A 25,320-nucleotide genomic window follows, 5' to 3' on the forward strand; every position below is an offset into this window, starting at 1 on the left:
CTGACGAGACGCGCAAATAAACTCGCAGTCGTGAAATTACGTTATAGTAAAATTGCATCTATAGACCAAGAAATTCAGCCTAATCTGATGGACACGTTCTTAGGTCCTAGACCGTATGCACTGACCGCTCGCTAACTCGGAGGTACTTGGTCGCACACCGAGTGAACATATATTCTCACAAACAACATGCACAAACATATAAAAAATATGAAGCTAAACTCACAATGTCAGTTTATACCAGAATTTCATTGCTGCCTTCACAGCTGCCTACCTTCGAAGCGTATTCGCTATTGATGAATGTGACGATAGCGACCGCGGTTTCCTAAGCAGCAGTTGCGGCACGCAGTAGTTTCATTTTCAGTCTGTGTGCACTGCCAGTGCTAATGCCTTCAGAACTGCATAGTTGCTACATGTGATCTCATTGATACATTTTTTTCCGCAGTGCTGCTACAAGCCACATTGGTTTGAGTCTGTGCACATTGGATGTGCCGTGGTCACTTATGATCGCGTCAGCATAACCCCATTTGGGTTCGCCACAGTTGCAGGAGAATATAGTTGCATTTAGGCTACGTGCACGCAGGCCGCGCGTGCCTTCCTAATGCCGTGGTTGTCATTCACAATCACTGGGCTAGTGACGATGAGCAGTAGTTTTGTTTTGAGCACTGCGCCAAAAACATGGTGGGAGTTCTTGAACGGTTTTACAGCAGCCCGCATGTGCACCATACCCACCGGCAGCATCATAGTAAATGGGCAATCTGTGGCCGAGCACCTCAATGATGAAAAATTTACCGGGATGTGTGTGTGGCGGCATAAAGCATGCCTCGGATGAAGACATGGGTGTTGCGATGCGGCTGCACCGCTTGAGAAGCTCATAAATGGCAGAGTTGGTAGTGGAATTTTGCTGCAATCCTAGGCAAGTTCCTTTTGCTTATATGGTAGCATTACTCGTGAAAACTTCATGGAAGCGGAAGCATCCCAGAAAAGTATTCACCATGATGAGACATTCTTCACATTATTTTCCGTGGGCGGCTGACGGGTAATTAAAAATTATTCGTTGAGGCAAAAATTTCGTTGTAGCACACTTCATTATAAAAGGATTTGGCGGTAATGATGGTCGGCACTGACGTGCCGAGCACGTTTGGTTGCTTCACTTTTACTTCCCTTTATTTCTTGTATGTTTAGTTCACTTCAAATATCAGAATAAGAACAGACACAAAAATATCGAATTGTAAGGAGACCATGAAGTGCTGCCAAAACAGATGCACATGCCTGTGAATGGCGATGACTGGATTGCGCTCATTGTACCTTTGCTAAAGCTTGATTCACACGTTCTGCTGTTTGCATTTAGTTTGATGCCGATAGTATGTTCCACAGGACGGTGCGAATATAAAAGTAGTAATAAACAAATCTTCATGCACTCATTGCGACTTTAGAGAAACAAACTTGCAAATTTCTACTTTTCACAATATCAACAGACAGGCTAAGTCGTGTGGAACTTTTAGATAAGCAAGGTATACTTTGTGTTTGAAGTTACTGAAAGATAAAGCAATTTCATAATCTCCTGCGAGTTTGGTAGCTTTAGGTTTGACTCTCTTCTATATGGCAGCGCATGTACAGAGGGAGTCAAAAGTTTCCAAGGTGCGCTCCCATAGGAATAGATGAAATTGTGACCTGGAAACTTTTGACCCCCCCCCCATACATATTATACAGTACAAGCTTGTTAATTTGACTCCAATTAATTCAAGTATTCGGATAATTTGTTTGTGTCCCATGGTCCCGCTTGGCCATGATATAAATTGTTTAATAGATTCAACCTCCTGTTAATTTAGTTACAATTGGTCACAACTCACTTATTTTGAATGATCCTTGGAGCGCACCAAGCGTCGCAAGTATGTAGTGCAAATGAGCCAAGACGATGTTCACTGTCAACTTAAACTAGGCAGCGCAGTGTGCACCACCATCGTCATCATTGCGAACTGAACGGTAACGACAGAAAAGCCACAACACGTCATGCTGATTTACGTTTACCACTACGCGTGACACCACACCGGCCGATGTTCAAAAAAGCGACGTCGCCATCCACAGTAGTGTTGTTGGCGACTGAGGCTTCAACCAGTTACAGAATATTCCTTTCAATTACTGGCAAAAAAAGTACCGCCATGTGTGCGTTGTAGTGGTGGTGCAGTACAGATGCAGAGCCTATTTCAGGCTAATTAAGACGTCAGGGTGGCATTGTAGAACAAGTTGGTGGATGACAAAAAGCGCAGCTTTTATGCTGTCCTACATAAAATAAGTACAGAAGACTTGAACAGAACCTGAAGAGGCCAGAAAATACATTTCGTTTAACGTTGGACAAGCCGACTTGCGATTAAAAGTGCACTAATGCAATGCAGACCGCTAGAGCGTAATTTCATTTCAAAATAAGCATCTCCTTGTCACGGAAGCAGCAGTACAAGGTTTATGAACCACCGTTTCAACGATCAACGTTGACTTAATATTTGCCTTTAGTGTCCTTTTAGCACGCAATAACATCACAAAGTACAAAGACTTCAAGCACTTCACCTCTATCAAAATGTGACTGCCTTACCCGAGACAGCGCGACTGCCTTACCCGAGATAGAACCTGCGACCTTCGAGTCAGCAGACAAGCACACCACTGCTCCACCGTGGCAGATGTGTAATAGACATTCCTCTATTGTTTTTTCAATACATTTGATAATTTGAAATTAGGACAATTTTTCCAGTACTATGAAATCCTGAATTAATGAGCATTTACTGCACTGTTGCAGTGCTTCATATTAGCATGACGTGATGATGACGGGCCATCGGAACTTGCGAGAGACCTTTTGCTGTCTCTTGAGCTGCAACCCCACAGACGTTTTTTTTTGCGTAGAACTGACAGCAATTTGTTTTCCCAATATTGGCGTGTATGTTCATAGTAAAGTTATTTTTGTGAGTAGTGCGACATTGTTATAATGATGTTTGAATGTACGAAGTTACTAAATTACCTTCTCATTAATACTACTCAGAGCAATAACAAAATTTTATTAATGGGTTGTAACACATCATAATACTTGAACTGAAAAGCACAGCTATAGCAGTCAAAACAGGAACATGTAATCTAATACAATGATACATATCACTCTCACAGCCATTAAGGCATATGCTGTGAACAAATAAGCAATGAAACTCACTTGGCCAAAAGAATCTTCAAATATGTTTCCTCGGGAGACTGTTATCTTGATGTGGCTGGGCAAGGAGTTGCACTGTAGAAGAACAAGAGAGGAACAGTGTGGATGGTGTCCTATAGTGTTTAAGGTGTACATTAGTTACTTTCATTTGTTAATGAGATATAATAGGAAAGTTGGCCAGAAACTTACGTGGCACAAGTAACGGAACTGCGTCAGCTTCCACTTGAAATTTCGTTCATAAGCTAATGGCACTCCATAGGCTCCCTTTGGACTACAAAACAAAAAACACAATGTAAACATTCGACAGAAGTCTGTCTGGTTGGGTATAAAACTGGGAGATGATTTAGACTCCAACCAAAAGTTTTGAAGAAGCCCGACGTTTCGAAACCGACTTGGTTCCCTCCTCTGTGGATAATGACCCCCCTCTCTCTCCTCTCGTTTTGCCGTGGAGCACAGTCTGTGTGTATACACTGGGGGAAGGGTTCAGAGAGAGCGGTTGATGTTATAGGCTGTCCTCTGTATGTGCCACGACTCGAGTAACAACCTTCTCCTCCAGTTTGGCTTGCTTTCAAGAATGGCTGTCGCTTCGAAATTGATCTGGTGATCCAACGCCTCAGCATGTTCGGCGACTGCACTACGCTCTTTGTAGAACTTTCACACATCGTTGGCATGTTGCTTCAGTCATTATCCACCCCGCGAGTGCTTTGAAGACGCCGCTGCTACGTAGCCTCCGCAGTCACCCCTGAGGAAGGAACCAAGTCGGTTTCGAAACGTCGAATTTTTTCAAAACTTTTGGTTGGAGCCTAAATCATCTCCCAAAAAACACAATGTTCTCAGACTGGGAATCACCTGGTACAGCAATTGTAGCAGGTAATAACCGAAACAATGCCTTCATACATGTTAAAAATAAATAGTAAGGAGAGAAATTCTAGAAGGCAGTCAAAAGGCCTACAATGTTAACATTACACAGCTGTGCCTAAAGCATGTGAGATTTGGTGCTGCAAACAATACGTTATAGTCAGATTTTATTCCTTTTAAATCAGAGTAAGCTCTTTTCATGATCTTAACATATATGCAAATTTCAATTGGTGTAAATAGTTCTACTTTCTAACATTTTCCCAGCATTAAACAATTGTTGCATGCATTGTGGCACAGTATGAGGTGGACTGTGCAATTGTGGAAAGGATCTAGCCGGATGACAAATTTTAAAACAGTACTGAAAAAAATTGTGATTCTGCTGATCTAAGCCAGTTTTCCTTGGTACCAGAAAAGAGAATGTGCGGAAGCCAGTGCTTCCACTAACTCAAACTCCTCAAGCATACCAGAGAGCACAGTTTAACCAGCTGCAGCCTAGTTAGCCACAAGTTGCAAAAACCCATTAACTATTTCACCGTCGTTACCAAACAGGCATGTTTCTTCATTTTTTCCTACAATGTCACTTACGCACTGGTCCGTTTTCTGTCATGCGTTCACAACTTCATGCAAAAGTGGAAAGCTGGCATAATTTAGTAATATTATACTGGTAGTGCCATCTGTTGAATCCTTCTAGAAGCCCCTATTTTAGCTACCTGCAGTGTTGCTATGTCTATTAAAAAAGTGCAGAGCAATCGCAACCATCCTTCTAGGCTGAGGGTATGGTAGCTAGAAGTGCACATTACTCTTTTGAGCTGAAAAACCATGCAGCACTTGTGCAACTATGTGCACAAGGGTTGTTCTGTCATCTGCAGCAGGTTCTATTTTTGTATTCTTTTGGAACATATGCTAAGGCACATCAAGTTCAAGGAGCGTGCATTGTTGCCTCTCCTGTTGATCGAAATACAACTCAATGCTTTCAATCACCCTTCCCTGCCTCATTTGCCATCAGCAGTAAACAAGGCTGTTGTATCTGCTTTCCATCCATATCTCTCATTTCGACTTCACAACCTGCCATTTCACTGTGTTTCAATCTTCCCTGACATTTCAAAAACCAAGCTCACACCAAGGGTGTGTCGCAGCCAGAAACCTCCAAGAGTGAAAGGATTGAACAGGGTTTCTCAAACTGAGTTCCATGTTGTACACAACGAAGACATTGCACGCTGCATCCAACCAGAAGGAGTCTGCAAGCAGTGCCAGACCACGTGACAGCAGTGGTAGGACTCCTTTATCATAATGCGCACCTTGAAATTAATGCGATTCATGGACTCGTGGTGGACAGTGAATGCTTCCGATTAGTGCTGTGTGCAATGCATTAGCTGGAAACATTTTCTGTATTATGTAGACTATTTTACCTAAGAGATTTGGGTGCTGCCATCTTGGGCTGTTAAGCTGGTGTTTCTTTGTATTTGCATATCGTGACGTGAATTAATAATGCCATAAAACAATATGAAAACATTGTTCATTTAGCAGTTAAAGATGCAAAGCACAAAGGTTAACAGCCCAACATGCCCGCACTCAAACCCAACCGTAAAATAGTCCACAACACATCTGTGTTCTGTACATGCTGCTTTTGCACATATGCAGGTTTGCCAAGGCACGACATTAGCTTTATAGTCTAAAATGAGCATACAAGGCGGGATGTGTACTAGATGCACTGCATGCTGTTGCAGGTTTTATGAAAATTTAGGATTAGCCTTGTGACCCATTCTGCAACGTAACTGGCATACCTTAATATTGTTTAAAATTTTCTTTTCTCCATGAAATGAAACGAGCTCTTATGTGACCAACAATTTTCACTCAATAAAGATGCCAAATACTGCTCTGCGTAACATGATACAGACATATTTTATGACGCAGAATGCAGAGCCGGGGCTAAAAATCATTAGCCCATTTCATGCATTACCACAAGTTCGTCACCATGAGCGATGGTTTGTAAGGTTAAAGATAATCAATGGATGCGGCAGCAGCGATTTCAAAGAGTTGAAACCGCTGTTGTTGCTCCTCTCCCTTGTACACGACACACTCAGTCTGTTTTGCGAAAGAGAAAATAGCACCCTGCCAAACATCTTAGCTGTGTGAACATAACTAAAGACCCTCCGTCCTTCCCTTTCCCCCCCAACACCAGCAATCCCTAACCCATTAGGCGATAGGAGATCTTGTTATCCAGCCACGCCTTCCCAACTCAGCTTGCACAGATGGACAGGAGCCAGAAGCTGCTGGAAACATATGGGTTCCGAAACTATAGAACCACCCCGTCTAGTGCCTGCACGCACCACCTATATAGTCGGGCTCAATAAAAGTTGATACATTATCATCCTTCTCCATATGCAAAAGCACATAGGAAGAGTGGCGGGGTTCCTCAAGATCAGTAAATTTGAAAATTCCTGACCAATAACACTTCCCTCAGCAATGGTGTCAACCAGCTAGCCTGCTGAAGGCAATAATCGTTTAAACAACATGTGTAATTTACAGTCCATTATTTCCTCAGAATGAAATAATGCAGCAGTTGTCAAGCAGGAGCATACCATACTCAAAGTTTTTAGAACCAGTACAGTTTCGCAGCTCCGCTCGCGAGGCGGTACACGCAGCTGACATGTGAACTTACGGCACTGCTGTTCCATTTTGCTTCACTTGCCACAGACCGTGGGATCAGATACAGCAGCACACCATTGCTCTCAACGGCACGTTACCTAAGCTAACAGTGGAAGCGGTGCATATGCCACAGCAAGCTGAGATGTGTGAGCAGTAGCCACTTGCGATACATAACAGTGGAGGCGGCGCATATGCTGCAGCGAGCTGAGATGTGTGAGCAGTAGCCACTTGCGATGCATTGCACGTTTCTTCGTGCTTGCTTTTTTCATACTGTGCGCATGATTGTTAGCGAACGTGTGAGGCACGATTTAAGATGCAGTCCATCCAGCAAGCGTCTATGGGGAGCTACAAAACTTACCTGTACTAGAAACGTATCACAATTTCTGTTCTAGAAATCTTGATACGTTTCTAGAACATTATTATTGTGTCGAACAAATAAAAAAAAGCCCTTACATTTACCCTTCTTTCCTTCATTCATAACGAGGGTCTCATTCGCAGACTTAATGCCTTCACGTGGTACGCGAATGATTATTGGTCAGCTGCCAGCTTGTAAGAAGATCACATGCTATGTGCCGCCCTCAGGCAGAAAATGAGTGTCCCACGCTAGTCACAATGACAACAGGCGGCGCTGACTGATGCTGCTACGTTTAAATGCACATACATACCCTATAGTGGACGGGGGAATAGCCGCCATGGTAGCTCAGCTGGTAGAGCTATGGATGCGTTATTCGCAGCCTTGTGCGAATATTAGAATGCTTTGAATATTCAAACGAATAGCAAAGCATTTGAATTCGTTTTGATTATAATTTAAATTATCGAATATTTTGAAATATTCTACATGAACGAATAGGTGTATATTAGTCTGCATGTAACCGTTTGTAAAGGTGGTTTCACTGCAATATAGTGATGCTAAGCCGTGAAAGCACTTATTCATGGGAAAATTTGCTCTGCTGCGAAGCCTCACTGCAAATTTAAAGGGGCCCTGCAACACTTTTTGAGCATGGTCAGCAAATGCTGCTGATAGGTAGTCGAGGCAACCGAGAACACGTGAGCTAAATATTATAGCGCAGCACATGACCTGGAATTCACAATAAATTATTAGTCAGATAAAAATTGCTCTCTTCTTTCGGCAAATGGCGCCACAATGCCAAAAACCGCTCATCACAGCCATTGTACCAGCCATTGTAGCAGCCATTGGCCGATTTGAGCATGGGGCGCTCGATCGTGACTGGGGTTGCTGCGGGTGGCCGTGACAAGTCTACGCGTACATGAACAATCGCACTGAAAAGCCGCATAATCAAAGAAAAAAAAAGAAAGAGAGAGAAAGAGATCAAGGTCACAACAAGGCATATGACTATTTTCTTTCCCTATGCCATCTCTCCCGGCTTTGCTTCAAGCATTTTTGGCGGGATGAGAAGAGAGAATGCAATTGGAGCATGTGGCAAATGTTTGCAACTCTGCTCATACCTTACAGATTCTTAAAGTGTCTGCAGTGGTTAATTCATAAGGCAATAAGCTTCTTTAGTGAATCCATCCCATGGTTGCTTGAAGAACTGTTGCAGGGTCCCTTTAAATGAACATAATCTCAAATTGATTGATCATTTTTTATGGGGGGGACGGGGGAGGCGGGTATTAGAACGGTAAAAAATGGTAAAAAAATAGACTTTTTGCAAAGCTCATTTTCGAGGTGCTTGTACTTCTGAGCACCTACTCTCAAATTGCTAACACCGAGTTTGGTTGGAAAACGCAATAAAATCAGCTTTCAATGTACCCGGGTCGCACTAAAATGCCCCCAAAAGGACGAAATTTGTTCGAACTTCCCGCGTGCACCATGTGCGTTGTGACGAACCGAGCGCCGCCATCTTGGGCTTGATTTGAAGCTGTTTTCTTCTAGAACATTTTGCGCCATCTCAAAATGGCGTCGTTCAAGGCTGCTGTCATGGGTTTTCTGAAGGTCATTTCCAGATCGCCAATTGGCGCGCCTTTCCGAGTCTCCCATTGGCTCGGGTGACCGCTGCGTCATTTTTTTTCTTTGTGTTGCGTTCGCCGCCGTGGCTGTCCGTTTGTGTGCATCTTCTCTGGCGATCGTGCGTGTTTCTCGTCAAACCCTGTTTCCGCTTTGCACCGGTACTTTTTTACCGCGATTGAGATGCTTGGAGACTCTCGTCTGAAACCATCGATGCGACTAGCTTTTGGAAGCCGTTAAAAAAGGCCCGGGAACAAGATGGCACCGGCCACAAGTGCCCTTTGGCAGCTAGTTTCAGTCGCAGTTGGACTCGTTGGATTCGCCACAACTTTAACGATGCTGTCTACTGACGACACCATGGGACCAAGTTCGACAAGCGATACACTTCAGATTGATGCTGTGGACTACTCAATGGCAAAGAAGGTGCAGCGGGTTTAAAAATCGGCGCAAACGAAGACCGTTTTGTTGGTAAAGTCGGCTACCAGAAAGTTCGGCCTCATTGGAGTTAGCGCTAATAACCCTTCGCCATCCGATTTTCGACAGCCAACGAGCTTGGAGTTGACGCGAGCACTGATGACACTGTCATCAGTGAACAGGGACAGCATGACGTGTAGCTAGAATTGAGGCAGACATCATCGCGAGCAAGCGGAACGCCGTACAAAAGAAAATAGGCAACTTCTTTGCGCCTAAGCGCTGACGTAAGAGGAAGCGCCGGGCACGTTTTTTTAGACAAACGACTTTTTGAGAGCCACCTAAACGATGCATTTACAACATTGCCACGAGAATTTTGTACTACAGCTATGACCCTCTGTGTCAGCAAAACATACCAATAAAAAAAAAAAGCATTTTTGCGGACATTCGTTTTTTCCGGGCGGATGTCCGATTTTCCGTGCATTTTCATGGTCCCTTGAAGGTCCGGAACACAGCAACTTATTCCCCAGGGCAGCATGCTGCCTAACAGCTAGTCGTTTAAGCCTTATACCCCACAGCTTTTCCAGAACACATGAACAGCTTGTCATGGTGGGTGGGGTTCTGATAATGCTTTCCACATTGGAAAAATTTTTTTAGAAATGATTCCAAGGGTGGAAGGCAGATTTTTTTGTTTTGCAGGAGAATAGATGGGGAACATGAAATTTGGGGCAAAAGTTCCTTATAAAAAAATTTGCAGTGCATGTCGAAACTTCAAATGCGATTTTCTTAGCTTCTCATTTTTTGCCAACCTGATCACCCTTACGGAACTTTTCACCACATTTTTGTGAAGCAATTTTTTTTTTTTAAATTTTATGCCGTTGAGTTGAACCGTTGAACTCGTAAGATTCGGGACTGTGGAGCTATGCTATTTTTTTGTGGCTAAGAGGGACATATGAAATATTGTGAACATTAATCTGAGCTAATTAAATTTCAAATTTATGGAGCATCAATGCAAATAAGAATTTTTATATGATTACGTATCTCAGTGACAATATAAATAACATAGCTCCACATGGCAGGTCCTTAGCTACAGCTGCATCCTAAACAGAACCTAAAACTTAAAATACTGAGGGAAAGTGCCTTAACGACCCATAAGAAATTACACAATTAGACTTCACTTATGCTCTCACAATTTGATAACTAGTTGGTGTACATTAAAACTAAACATATCCTTTAAAAGAGGAAGAAAAAATACATATGCACACCTAATTTCATTACAGTATCTCCATTAATAAAAATTTTTATTTCAAGACCAGCGTCTTCCCTTAAGCTTAAAAGCCTGTTTCGCCGGCTTATACACTCTAACTGTAATAAATAATGTTACGTATTTTACAGGTTATCTCTTGCATCCTACTGAAAGTCAAATCCTGCTACTTCTCAAACTTGTTTCGACTTCCTTTGAACGGGAAAAAAAAATAAAGAAAGCTTTTGCATAGAGGCCTTGTTTGAAAAAGAAAATATTGTGCAGGTTAGTTAGGTTATGATAAATATGCCCATTTTCTTTATACATCATATGTTCTATTTGAATTCAATTCCAAATTATTCGACCAAAGCCACTATTTGCTTCGAACCTAAAATTTACTATTCGCACAAGCCTAGTTATTCGAAGGTCGCACGTTTGGTCCCTGCCCACAGAAAGTTATCTTCTTGTCCACTTTTCTCTCTTCCCGATTACATTACAATTACTTATAATAAAATCCCCTATACTTTCCTTGGCATAGTTGTCTGTCAGTTTTTAATAATGTCATTGCCATGGCACTTGTAAGCCAGAGACGGCATTAATAAAAGGCTTTCACAGGGTACATTGCAAAGTTTTTAGCACAGATGCAGGCACAAGTTTGCAAGATAGATGCATGTAAAACATTCAACATACGATGGACGAGGGTCCTTGAATGTTGTTGTCTTAGAATTGTGGTCCACAAAGTAGCGTACTCGGTTTGCTGTATATTTGATTTCCCAACCTGGAGGAAGAGGCTCCTCCTTCCTGCATAATGAATTGAATATTAAATGTCGGTCACTATGCAAATAAAAAGCTTTTAACCAGAACCTCAAAAAGAGAATGTCTCTCACCCTTGAGTGCGTGGGTCTTCCCATTGGGTTGTTTTGTTCTTGTGGTTCACAAAGTACACACGATTGTTTGGGTCAATTCTTTTTTCTGTAAAAATATAGAGAAAAAAATGATTAGTATAATCAAAAAGAAGAAGAAAGGTGTGTTACGATAATTTTTACATACCCCACCCTTCAGGCAGAGGCCCCAGTGGATCATCATCATCTACCTGGACTGGTGTCTACAAAAGTAAAGACATGATGCAGATGGACATGATGGTCAGAGCAAGGAACACACAAAGGCCAACTGCAATGAAATTTGACTCCGGCAGAATTAGCTCGGAAAGCGTAGCATATGTTTGGTTAGCAATATTAATGGCATATATGATTTATAATCGGTGCTCTGTGGAGCCCCGCCGGTATGCCCGAGCAAACCAGACATATACGAAAATGACATTTCCAGCTGCCACCGCTTATGAACAGAACCCTGTTCACCAGCATCCACCCCCCCCCTTTTTTTTTCTACGTGCCGCCCCTCCATGAGCGGATAATTCAGAATAGTTGACTCTTTTGTAGTAAGGAAGGCGGGGCTGTAGGCTTCTGGCACATATGTTACGGCTGGGACCAGATTTCGCACTTTTCCGAAAAAACGTAATGCTCTAAAAGCTGTGAATTATCAGAGTAAAGTGAAAGGAATGGGAGGTATTGAAGAGCACATGTGGTGCTTTACGCGGCACACTTAAAAAAATGACAAATATAAACACGATTGCTGTCTCTTCGCTCAAATGCGGTTGAAACTTGTGCGAGTGCTAACACCCCCCTGTAAGGTTGTTTGCACCTCGTGGCGCAAATGTTTCGCGCATAGGCCGCAATTCAGGTTCACAACTATCGTGTGGTGGGGGGCGTTGTGCTCGCGAGCACTTATCACCACCATCACCATGGTTGTTAGAATGGTAGCGTTGGCAGTGATGACTGCCGGCAAGCCTTGGTGAGGCGGGAAGTGAGAGATGAGTGGTCCTCTTTGAAAGGTGGCAGTAGGCGCGAACGGTTGTCTCTAGCGGTGGGGCCCCGGTGCGCGGCACCGCGGGTGGCACGCCGGCGGCCCTCGTGGCAAGTCAAGCATTGGCCATGCCACCGTGTGTGTGTCCTTGAATTTGTCATGTTGTTGAGTGTTGTGTAATTTTGTGTAAGGCTGTTTTAGCGTATTGATCACAATTGATGTATTCGGCTAACGATATCGTCAATCTCAAAGTAAATGTGTGTTCTTTGATTCGGTCCGACCAAGTCTACTGTGTCCGTTCACTCCAATAGCGTGGTGCTCTCGCCATATCCAGACCCCACAAACTGAAAAAAAATGTTCCATTTTCACACAATGCCTTCAATATTCAGCCATTGCAAATGTGACAGCACAAAGCCTGAACCAGCGTTTGGAGAATCACCGACGATGAGAAGTAATCCTGTTAAACAGCTTCAGTATAGCGGAACGCCATTTCAAAAACACCGATAAAACGACGCCCCGTGAGGCGCCAGACTAGCTGCGCCATCTATGTGAGAGTAATCAAAGCTTCGCCTCTAGTTGCGAGTTGTAAAGGCAGTGAAGTTTGACAAAAATGTAATTGCCCTCAGTTCATAGCAACTTAAAGGGGACCTCCAACACTTTTGAAGCACTCATGTTTTATTAGTGGTTTGCGTAGACCCATAGCTGGATATGATTTTAGCATAGGTCTAAGCACTGATATCAAACGATTTAGTATATTAATCACGCAAAAAGGTTACTACATCCTTGCCGACCACGTAGTGGCACTTGTCATAACTTTGCAGCCGAAAATGACGCCGGATGGTTGCCGCCATATGATTAGATAAATGTAATGTTACAAGCGATCGTGGTGTAGGATCAAAACTGATGTTACTAATCTCATTTTTCTTCTCTGCACTTTTTCATTGAACTACGAACAAACGTGGCTGCAACAAAAACGATCACTGCAACTACAAAGCACAACAGAGATGCTGACTACCATTTCGCCACTGAAGTTTTGGCTTGCACTGATTGGATGTCCCTACGAAAGAACTCTTTCTTTCTTCTTCTTGCTTTTAGGAGTTCGTGAGATGTCTCTTTTCACACTATATTGAAGGGGTGCAGTGCACTATTGTTGTTTGTCGGCTGGCTCATGAAGGGTCAGTCACCAATACCTCCCCACCCTGGTCATTGCACAAGTTCCTTTCTCAGAATAAGAAGGAGTGAATCAAAATGTTGTAAATAACAGCAGAAAATACCTCGCTTCGAAACAGTAGCACCCGTTCACTTTTTGGCAAGTCAAGCGTCAGGCACCACGTTTGTTACTCTGGCAACGAGGTCAACGTTGGGGGCCCCCCTGTAATGTTGTTCGTACCTCGTGGTGCACACGTATTTTGTGCATAGGCCACATTTAGGGTTCACAATCATCGAGGTGTAGGTGGCGCTGTGCTCGCAAGCGATTACATCATCACCATGGTTGGCACGGTAACACTGGCACTGATGCCTGGCCGTGTGGCAGCACATGAGAGATGAGTGGTGCTCTTTGGCGTGTGGCGGTTCGCATAAACAGTTGTCTCTTGCAGTGGGTCCAAGGGGACAGCCCCGCAGGTAGTCTCCCATGGGCCCTCATGGTGAGTCGAGCGTTGACGATGCCGCCTTCGCGTTACCTTGTTTGTTATGTTAATTGAGTGTATTAGAATATTGTGCAAGGTTGTTTCAGTGTGTTGATCACTAGTGATGTATTTTGATTCAGCTGACGATATCATAAAAAGCAGTTAAATAAATGTGTTGTTTGGTTTGACCGTGTCTACTGTGTCTGTGTATGTTCCGAGAACAGCAGCTCTCTTTTCAAGACCCCGCAACATCACTTTCGAAAGAACAAGCAACAACGTAGTGCAAGCTTCCTCTACGTGGGCCCTCCCAGCTCATTTCATTGGGGGAGCCATCTGATGTCATCGAGTGAGTGAAATGCAGTCAGATGACCCCGCGAAAATCAAGTTGAGGGTAGGCATTTTTTTTCTTGTATTTTGAATTTTATCAATGCCATTATCACTGCCGTTCTTGCTGCATTAGTGTGTCTGTATGTCAGTCTACACAACCCACGAATAAAAAATGGATTGCTAAATTAGTGTTGGGGGGCTCTTCTAAGCCTCTAAATGTACAGTCGACTCTTATTAATTCAAACTCGAAGCAACCTTTGAATTTCGTTTGAATTATCAAGAAGTTCGAATTATTCGAAGTTCTCAGATATACAACTCAAGGTGGGGCGACACCACACATTATGATTGGACATTGATTTTACCACATTAAAAGTTTCTAAAGTTTTTAAACCCTTACTGCTTGCAATGAATAGAAAGCACACGAGCAAGTAAATGGCCAAATTTGTTGGCCATTTACTGCTGATCAGACCTTTTTAAGAAATCGTGAATTGCCAACTGCTTCTTTGCTATATGTGCCTTCAGCACAATGTTTTCTATACCAGTTGAAAAGCATCACGCCTTACAATGTGCGTGCTTCGTTTCAAACATTTGTTTCCTAGAAAAGTCTTTTTCCTTGAAGGCCCAAGGTGCTTAATTTTCATTCTTAGACTGTTATGATTATATAACCATGCAAATTTTTAATTAGTAGAGGGAAACAGCATGAAACTGCAAAATTTACGAATTAACCAAATAATGGGGTTTGATTTAAGAGGCTTTTAAATACATCAAAACAGTAGAGAGCCAACCAAAAATTGAATTTTGTTTAAAATAACTGAAAGTATGAATTATAAAAGTTCCAATTATCGCGAGTCTACTGTATTATCAGAAAACAAATTGTACTAAATTAGGTATGTAAATGTTTTGGGTTGAGTCAAGTGTTTAAAAAATTCAGGGACGCTGTCGGCAAACATGGGGGTGTGCCAAACTGAGCATCGACATCAGAAACAACGCAGTCTTATCAGCCGCAGCCTATCAAAAAAGCGAGAATACCTCAAGTGTAAACTAGCAGAATCATTTACTGTGAACCAGAGCATTCTCAAAGACGGTATAAGTGTAAAGTGGGCAGCTGTTATTTAGAGAAACGCTTGAACGAACTTTTATGATCAAATATCCATGTTTCCTTCACGGTGCACGTCTACATAGTTTACTTTTTCATTACCATCTACAGAGGAAACTCTGGAGCAGGGCTGCAAAGCGCATACTTCAAAGCGCAGAGCAGACGATTCGCTTGCATCGGTTGGTCTGCTGGGCTGATGTCAATGTCACTTCTGGTCAGCTGTAATGATGTTATTTTTTCTAGTTTCAGTATGAAAATTTGCGTTGTTAGCGAGTTGTTTCTGTTACATAACTACTTGCATTTCGAAGGCGAAACTTGGCAGGTCATATTATCTCCAGCTGGACTACCTATACATCGATTTTTTAAGGTTTGCACAATTTCCTTGCAGCTGGCCTATGAACATTTAAACACTTAGGAAAACTTATCCCACTAAGATTTTCATCAGTCTAATTGCAGGTTCGGGAGCTGAAATTGATTAGCACAACCATGTTTTCAGGCTGAAACTAAAAAAATCATAAATTTACCGAACTTTTCCCAAACTGCCCCATCTAGCGGTTGCGTCGTAAGCTAGAGGAGGTGATGTTTAAGGTTCCCGGAACCTGTTGGGCCAACCATGCCAGTGGTGGCCTGTGCCTCAACCTGCTCTGCTCCTGCAAACCTTCCAGGTGTGGCACGAGTGTCTCATGAATGGAGCCCTCCAACACATGCCCTAGCATTGATGCCAATATAGCAGAGCGGACTTTCTGCTTCTGTCTCAATGTTATGTGTACAGGTGTTCCTCCCATTGTAGACAAGGTGCACACTAAGAAGTGAGAGGGTTCCTTCACCTTTCTGTCAAATTCTTGTTCTTATGCAATACAAACGCATCAAATTATTCAAATCCACGAAATATTACATGAACATTACTTTTATACATTTATATCAGTTCTATCATGACACCCATAATTACTCAGATACGCATTATTCCCCTTATTCCACCTAGCCATCATAGAAATTTTGAAGCATACTCATCCTGTATCCAGAAGCCCTGGGTTTGATTCACACCAATATTCAAACTTACCCCCCCCCCCCCCTTTTTTTTTTTTCAAGTGAATTGCTTCACTTTGTTCGCACGATCTGCTCTGAGAAATTCGGCATCATTTTTTTAGCATTCTTTGACCAGTTCAAGATTTTGATTGTTTTCATCAAAATAATTTTTCATTAACAGACCGGCACCAGACTTTCTTTGACACGGGACCCTTGACAGTGTAAAGTATGTAATGCACGTAAGAAAGACAGCTACTCACATGGTACAGGAAGCGTTGCTGGCACTGCTGCATGGCTTGAGCCTGTGTTGACTGCCAATGCTGATAGTTACGCACACTCTCAGCTGTTGGCCTTTGCCATGTAGTTGTCCTTGTATTGTGATCGACATAGTACACCCGTCCCCTGTTGTCACGTCTCATCTCCCAACTGCACGATTTAAGAAGGCACCAGAAGAAAATTCAGTAGTTAGGTACTTAAGCAACTAGAACTAAATACTATACAATGCTGCTAGGGAAATATTCACTAACGCCCTCGCAGCGCTCTTGTACAGCACAACAAAAAGTAAGCATATTCGGTACAGCATATTTCTAGAAGGAACTGGTATATGAAATATTTCAACAGCAATTTTTATTAGTTTACACATGACGTGTAAATCCATTAGGAGCTAAAACAAACACACACACACAACCTAGGACCTGCATAAATTTTTACCTCTCCTATTGCTTCTTTAGGGTAACACTGTCACATCAGCGGCAACGCGCATACCTTTGTCCCATAAAACAAAAAATTTTATCTTTAATTTGGCTGTGAAAGTGGTAAAAGAATTATCCTTAGCATTAACCAAGAGCTTTGTCTATCAACCAATTGGCAGATGAGAAAGACTCGTGCAGATAGACTTATTTCACTTCAAAACAAGTATCTATAACTTAAAATTGCATTTAAGCACTTCTGGTACTTTCTGTCCGAAACTAATCTTTGCTCTACTTTTGCAAATTAAAAGACTGTACCCAGTGCCTTCAAATTCATTGGTGGTAACACACACACACGCACGCACGCACGCACGCACACACACACACACACACTAAAGTCCTGGGTAAACAGCAATATTAAACTATGCCTGCGAGTTTTTTTTTATAAAAATGTGCCATTGTTCCCCAGTTCCAGAGAAAATTTCAGAAGTGGTCAACTACATGGAGTTCTACAATGAACAGGATTCTGCCTTCAAGAGGTGTCCACACTCGCTGTCAGGTCAGATATGCAACACAGTATGCTTCAACAGCCTTGAGGAGGGCACGATAACCAAAGAAATTTTTATTTATTCATCAAATTGGCTGATACCTGCTCAGTTGGTGTGTATCCGCTTGCCGCTTTCAAGTGTGAAATCATCTTGCTAATGCGATGTTTAATTTTTTAAATATTGAAAGATATTTTCTAAACTGAAGGAGTTACAATGTAGATTAGCACAAGAATATGGTGGCTTGGGCTAATTAATAATTTAGCATCAGCATAATTACACAGTACAAAATGAATGAAAACAGATGAAAGGACACAACAAAGGACTTCAACTTGATTTAATTACTGAAAACACTAGAAATATATACACACTATATGCCAACACACATCAGCACCTTCATACAACCTATAGCATCACCGCCAAATTAGCAGTTTCTTTTTTGATGAGGGCTACAAGCCCTCACCAAAATGTAGTGTTTAATGAAGCATTATGATCATGTTAACACAGGTGTTCCAAGGCTGTCTCAGCATTCATTGTAGAGATTGTCATTGTGAATCAGACTTGGAAAAGTGCATTGTTGGCGTAAAACATTGTGAGCAGCTCACATGTGAAATCGTAGAAGCTAATAAAAATTATACAGTAGAATTTCGATGATACGAATTCGAAGGAAGCATGCAAAATATTCGTATCATCCTGAATTCGACTGAACCAAAACAAGATACAGGTGATCAGGAAGATGAACGATAACTTTATTACGATCAACTACTTCTTGCTGAAAAAGTCCATAATATTCTTTTGCACATTTCTACTTTCACCATGCTTGAAGAATGCCGCCTGAAAGGCATAAAACTGTGCCCAGTTTCTTCACTGACGTTGCCGACGCTTGCGGTGCGGTGCAGGACATCAAGGGCATGGCGGTTTTCAAACGTCGGCGACAGGTCACACACATCTGCGTCTTCACCGTCACCGACGAACTTCGTCTTTTCAACGACGTCAACCAGTTCTTCAATAGATGTCAGTCCACAGGTTGTGAGGTTATCATCCGCGGTGACAAATTCTCGCGCCGAAGCATCTCTTTCGAGGTTCTCCGAACCCTCGATGTGCAAATCAGCGTCAGGGTCTTCGTTATCTTCTGTCGGAGCCGCATCTCGTCCCGAAAAAAATCCACACTTGCGAAAACAGTTCAGGATCGTTCCCTGCATCACATTATCCCAGGACATCATAAGAAAATGTAGCGCGTCCAGCAGACTAATCTTCAAGTTTACATTTTGCGCTCAATTTTCCCCAGAAGCCTCCGCCCAAGCGATCCTTTAAAATGATGTTTGACATTTCGAATTATTCCCGCGCTCAATTTTCACCAGAAGCCTCTGCAGAGGCAATCCTTTAAAACGATGTTTGACATTTTGAATTATTCCAGCGTCTAGCAGCTGTAGATGGCTTGTCATGTTTATGGGCAGGAGTCTTATGGCAACATTATTAAATTTCAAGTCTTTTGGATGGGCTGAACACTGGTTGACGAAAAACAAAATTTTTCTGTTTATTGCTGCCATTTTTTGGTCCAAAGTTGTCAGAAACTCCAGCAAAAGATCTGATGTCATCCATGCTTTTTTGTTTCCTTTGTACAAGCATGGCAAACGTCCTGCCAATCAGAAGCACCTTGGCTGTTTTGATTTGCCTATGACAGTAAGCTGTATTTTTTCGGAGCCATCGGCATTTATGCAAAAAAGGACGGTGACACGCTCCTTCCTTTTTTGACCACCCTGGCAAGCATGCCCCTTCACACACAGGCTCCTTTCTAGGTGAAGGTTGAAAAAGAATCCCGCCTCTTCAGCGTTGAAATGTCACACGGTGCCAGTGTTGTAGAGTTGCCACTCCGGAATAGACCATATGCGAAATTGCTTTGTGCTCTGGCAACACTGTGCAACTTGACCCCGCCGCCATTTTAATGTCGGCGAGAAGTCGACGGCAACGCGTTCGCTAGTACGGCCGTACGACTCCTGAACACTTCCTTCACTGCGCTGAGCTACTGCGATGGCCACAGCAAGACGTTTCCCAGCGCCCGAACATGTGATGTTAACTAACTGTTTAGAAAACTTGCCACATATATCGAATTCCACTGTAGAAGACATTATAAACCAGGCTCCGACGTCATCCGAGCAGCAAACCAAATTGTGTTAACAAACTGTTTAGAAAACTTGCCACATATATCGAATTCCACTGTAGAAGACATTATAAACCAGGCTCCGACGTCATCCGAGCAGCAAACCAAATCGTATGCCTTCGCCGTGGAAGCATACACCTTGCCGTGACGATGTCGTTGTTTTTCTATTTTATCGTTTTGGCCAAGCGTGCATTTTCACCTTCAAGTGAGCTGTTGAGCCTAGTGGGTTCCTCTAAACCTACCGGTGCTGCCTCCACTTCATCTGGGCTATGCATAGGCTCATCGCCTAGCACTCTTGGGTCTAAAGCCGGGTTTCGGCTTCTTGCTTGTGGTGAAGCACATTAGCTTTGTGGGCTTCCGTTTTTTGTTTTCCTTGGAAAAAGCAAAGTCTGACGGAACTGCCAAGTCCCGAAGGAGGCTGCGGCAACTCGCAACGCTAGGCATTAAGTCCGATGACCTAAAATGCTTCGAGCAGACCTTCGTTGACATGCCGACTTGAAATTTCGGGCCTTCATCCCTCTTGATCGCCACAACCCACTTCGTATATCATTGCATCTTTCGGAAAGGGGTGGAAGGATACCTACAAGATATAGGCAAACAAACATTCAGTGCGACGTCATGAGCTAGGTTTCTTTTAGCTGTTTAAACGATTGTTGTTTACAAACACAGGCGCTATCACAAATGCAGCCCGCGCACCGCGGAGATTCATGCATCGTAGAATGTGCCCATAAAGCTTCTGCACACCATATCCTGTTTTGCGTTTAAATGATCGATTCAAAATCGTAATTCATGCCACATACGTTGCTCCCATCGCTGTCTGTGACTCCGTGCTGCTTACACAGCGGCACACATCAGTGTACTTGAATTTTGCCAGCAGAAAAATCAGACTGCGACAGTCGAAGCGTCGAAACGCATACGTTCGCTAGTGGGTTGCCCGCGCGTTGTGGTCAAGCCTCGCCAGCATCAAAACGGCGGATATGGTACCTGCTGCATTCACTAGATGGCGCTGTTAATTTCGCATATTGCCTATTGGAATGAATCAGGAATGATTCCACATTTTTGCGACCCCAGAATGGAATGGCAACATAGCTTGAAGGAATGGAATGAGAATGAAATCAGGCGCACTTTTCATGGAATGGAATGGGAGTGCAATTACGTCTTTTTCCAAAAATGCAACACATTTTCCTTGATGTCCTGTTTTTCAAACATTAAGTAGTCAGGCCCTCGATTTTATTGATAAAGCAGTAATTTAAAAAGGCGAGGCTGATTACAAGCACTGTACTACATTTATAAGCAATGCACAAACTATAATTCTCTCTTTATATAAACTGTGTTGCTCGGAAGTTTTTAGATGCGAAGCAGCTCTTTGACTAGCCTCTGTAACATTGTCCCTCCATCCGCATCATGCATACCAAGTAGGTCACGCCTTCCCTCGCAGTGCATGTGCATTGACATCCCTCTTTCCCTAGCCTGTCACCGCTCGCCGCGTGTCATCTCTCTCCACCCACCACTCCCACTGTTCGAGTGCACATCGAGTGAAAACAGCCTTTCAGCTAGTTTATCTGCCACGAAACTTACATGGAACCCAACCCGCCTCCCGTGTCTTTGCATTTCAAAGAAACATTTACTCGAGTAAAGGCTACACGGAGTTTCGCTTTAAACCACTCTTCCAGCACCCGTGTTACAGTGTCCGTTTCAGCCGGGTCAATGGTGTGGGCCCCGCTGCTGCTTCACATCGCATTATGGATCATGGTTCTCTTCGGGAAGATGGTCCATACTTTTTCTCTATTCTTCACGTAACTACGGCTCTATGCCATGGTGTCCACCTTGCGGAACTATACAGTGGTGGCGTACGCAGCTTACACATTGTGATTTTTTGTTGCTCGGTGGTGCCGCAGTCACCTGCTGTCTCCCCATCATTCACTTTGCTTTTTGCTTCTGCCGCCATCGGTGACTCGGATGCATATTCAAAAAAGTGCATCTTTAAGTTCTGATGCGTATTGACGCTGGTGTGATGCTTATGTTTACTGCAAGCTTTCATATACCAGCTTGCGCACAGTCTCGCGACATATTAACAGCCCCCCTCCTTTTTTTTTTTTTTGCAATACTGTTCCCCATTCCTACTCATATGGGTGCCTTTGCCTGAAACTATCGCCAATGTCTGTAGGTCAGCGCAGCACACATTTGTACACGATGAACTGTGTGCTGTGTTAACTGTGTGTGCGATGAGCTATTGTACACGATGAACTGTACAGAGAGAGATAGAATATACTTTTGAAAGCATTGGTACGGGTAGCCAGCGAAAGCACAGGCGATCTCTTGTACTCAAGACGGCGCCTCCCAAAATCTCTACGCAACGATTCGCTAAGTCATCAATTTAGCATTAACGCATTTAAGCTTAAAAAATAATAACACATCATTCCTTTAAACATGCACTTTTAGAAGAAAGGCCTGCTGATTCACTAACCGTCTACTTGCCACAAAAAGCACGATCCTCCTTGTAAGTGAAGGTAGCATAACCCTGATTAGTGGAACTTGCTAGTGTGCAAAGTAGTTTGTGAATAGTGCTGACTCGAATAATTGATACATAACTGAATGTTTACTTAACGAGCGTTTATATGTGCATGTACAGAAGGGTTCACTGTTAAAGGGAACACTTGTGTGCACAATGTCCGGATTTCACTCTCTGGCAAAAGCATAGTGGCTTACATTTGCATCAGACTATTTTTGATTGACTGCTCTGACTTCTTTTGAAAGACAAGTGTCGTGCACGAACAATTTTTCTATGTCTACGAGCAGTTCTGGGGCCTTCAATATGACACGTGCTCATTAGAGTGTTTCCTTTAACAGCAGATGGTACTGTAAATTCCCACATCAAGATAATTCAAAGTAGGCTTAGTAGTTACCTATTTAAAAAGACCAAGAAAGCATTCCTGGTTAGTAATAGCAAAAGCTGCTTTACTAGCTGCGAAGGAGCAAAATACGCTCGAAACAAGTAAATGCATGCATTTCTAAATGTTTACGGACTTTTCTTAAAGATTGTTCTGACCATGCAAATACCATAAATAGCGGGCGCACTGCCCCTATGGGAACTAGTAGTATAGTCCTAATGCACAAGCAACAATCCCTCGACCGTGGGCGTAGTTTTGCAGTTCTTATGCATCTGATGACATCAGCTTCATGGTGTTACAATAATTCTTGACTCGATAAAGCTACCAAGATATGCCTTTTCTATGTTGAGGAATTGTAGGAATGGAATTGACCTGCCTGGCCATTCCCGGAGTGGGAATGGGCAGTTTTTTTCATCGCGAGGAATTGAAAAGAATGAAATTATGGCAAGTTGCAATTCCCCAGAATAGAATTGCAATGGAATGAAGGTGCCCATTCAGCAACACTACATACACGGTGCGTAGTCCGAAATCAGAGCCAGCAGCGTATTGAGCCAGTCGTTCACCTGCCACTCTTCCACTTTGTTACCTTCACCGCTGACAACTGTGTAAACTAATCCGTGCCGTTCTTTGAAACGGTGCAGCCATCCGCCGGAAGCTTTGAAGTTGACGATGCCAAAAGAAAGTGCTACATTGCCAACCTTTTCGTGTAACACCTTGCCAACCATGCTGACGTCGCCTGCCGTCGCTTCGCGAAACCATGTAAGCAGAACGTCTTCCAGCTTTACATGTGTAGCCGTCTTCGCCTGCTTCACGTTCGCGCCGAAGTACTGGGCATTTTTCAAGATTACTTCTCGCTGCCCAACAATAGTGCAGAGAGTTGACGGCGCTATGCCTAACTCTTTCACCATGTCAGCGTGCTTTTTCTTGGAGTCTTCGTCGACCTTCCTGAGAATTTCGATTTTCTCCTTGAAAGAAAGGGCCTTCCGCTTCCTAGGCATAACGAACACTTTGGTCTTACAGTGCGTGGCAAGCTTAGGCAGTCAAAAAACTCTCGAATATTATACAAACACAGCATTTGAAGCAGCAAAGTGTTTACGAGAGCCCTCACATCGCGTGAAAATGGTGTTGCAATAAAAAAGAAAAAAAAGCCAATGAGCTGCCTGAAAGGGCTGATGTACCTTGTCGGGCACGTGACCAGGGCAGGAAACGAAAAAGGCAACGCATGCCTGTTGCCCCTCTTCCCCTCACGCCGTGCCTGAGTGGTTTTTCCCTTTATCGCGGGTGGGGGGCAGCGGGGAGCAGGCTAGGAAAAATGCTTCTTCGCTGTTTTTAAGGCTGGGGCAGTGCAAGAGGTGAAAAAAAGAAAAGGGTGGGGGGTGTACGAAAACGGTCAACAATGGCGGTGGGCCGGTGGCCACTCCACGTCGAGTCGCGCCGCTCATGTGAAATGGTCATCCCTGCGTTCGTATCATCCGCCGCGGCTGGGGAAACTGTTCGTATATGACCGAATGACGGCCTATTTTATATAACGTAGCCTGTCTGAAACAACCTTAAAATTCGTACCATCGAGATACTACTGTAAAATGCAACAGCAGGATGACCTCTCTGTAAGCATGCCTCCTTTCGCCTTGACCAAAAAAAAAAAAAATTAGTGGAGTTTTGTGGTGCAAGGGCCATGGGTGGCCAAAGAGCGCCATGTCTTTGATGCGATGTAAGCAATGACCAATGATTGCCATTACAAGGTGTATTACGGCTGTATATAGGCCTAAACTCCCGCACTGTATAAAAGTTTAAAGTGTTAAAATTATAAGTGATACGCAATTTGATGTATGGGTATGGAATGAATTACAAGTGACCATGGTATCTACAAGTGAGTGATTGTAAAATCGCACGAACGCCTTCTCAGCCTCTTTTAAACCAAAGGGTGAGATGCGGGTGCCTCTGAGAGTAGCTGCCGCAGCAACAACCTCTGCAGAAGAGGTTATGCTACGGATTTCCCTGGTATATGATGCTGAAGCTTTGAATTTTGTCTAAAAATGCAAATAATGACCGATATTTAAAAAGCGGTTCTTTGCCAATGAACATCACGAAAAAGGCTTTTTTCTAATAGAGTCTAATTCACTGCATTGGATGAGGATGTAGTTCTCAGTGAGTGATTCACCACATCTATCACACAAAAGTGATAACAAAGGTGATATCACACAAAGAGAAAACTAGAAAGAAAAATTGATTATCTGGCTTTGATGCAACAGATTGTGGGATTGCTCTAATGTGTGTTGGTATCTTGAGTATACATTTATATAGCTTTGGAAGCAGTCCTGGCAGCAGGCAAAAAGGCTTTTTGTAGCAGGCTTGGAGCAGCTAGAAGGGCCTTTTCGAGCAAGTTAAGAGCAGTAAGAACATTCGGAGAAGATTAAGCCCCTTTCAAACAACCTGTGAAGCTGCATTTGTTCAATGCTACATTCTTTTAAACACTCAGCTAAATTGCACAATAGTCCCATTATTGCGACAAAAATTATATGAACACTCCTGACGAGTTTTTGCCCTTGCAGTCACGTCCCGTATAAATTCTAAATTGATAACATACTCCTGCACATCGATGTTCTATCTGCGAGTAAAAGCGCGCAAGCAAAGCCAATGAACGCAACTGAAGCAGAAGTCAAACAATCCACCCCATCTCTATCGCTTGAAGGCCACTTGCGATAGTATCCGATACACCTGGCTGGGAGGCCTGTATTCGAAGCAGAGAGGAAGTACTTTGCCAGTCTTGGAGGAGC

At 43.2% G+C, this 25,320-nt stretch overlaps 1 protein-coding gene across 5 annotated transcripts in view; it reads right to left on the reverse strand.

The window, feature by feature from the left end:
* Nucleotides 1-25,320, reverse strand: part of Su(dx) (WW domain containing E3 ubiquitin protein ligase suppressor of deltex) — an 87,691-nt gene that overhangs the window by 16,058 nt on the left and 46,313 nt on the right. For all 5 annotated transcript variants that reach the window (XM_037427743.2, XM_037427746.2, XM_037427742.2 and 2 more), the window contains exons 10-15: nucleotides 16,518-16,683; nucleotides 11,368-11,422; nucleotides 11,205-11,289; nucleotides 11,008-11,118; nucleotides 3,380-3,461; nucleotides 3,194-3,265 (exon numbers count right to left, since the gene is read on the reverse strand). In XM_037427743.2, the coding sequence (XP_037283640.1) occupies nucleotides 3,194-3,265; nucleotides 3,380-3,461; nucleotides 11,008-11,118; nucleotides 11,205-11,289; nucleotides 11,368-11,422; nucleotides 16,518-16,683 (571 nt within the window). The remainder of the gene's footprint in view (nucleotides 1-3,193; nucleotides 3,266-3,379; nucleotides 3,462-11,007; nucleotides 11,119-11,204; nucleotides 11,290-11,367; nucleotides 11,423-16,517; nucleotides 16,684-25,320) is intronic.

The sequence above is a fragment of the Rhipicephalus microplus genome, chromosome X (genome assembly GCF_043290135.1).
Source record: "Rhipicephalus microplus isolate Deutch F79 chromosome X, USDA_Rmic, whole genome shotgun sequence".
Classification (NCBI taxonomy): Eukaryota; Metazoa; Arthropoda; class Arachnida; order Ixodida; family Ixodidae; genus Rhipicephalus; species Rhipicephalus microplus.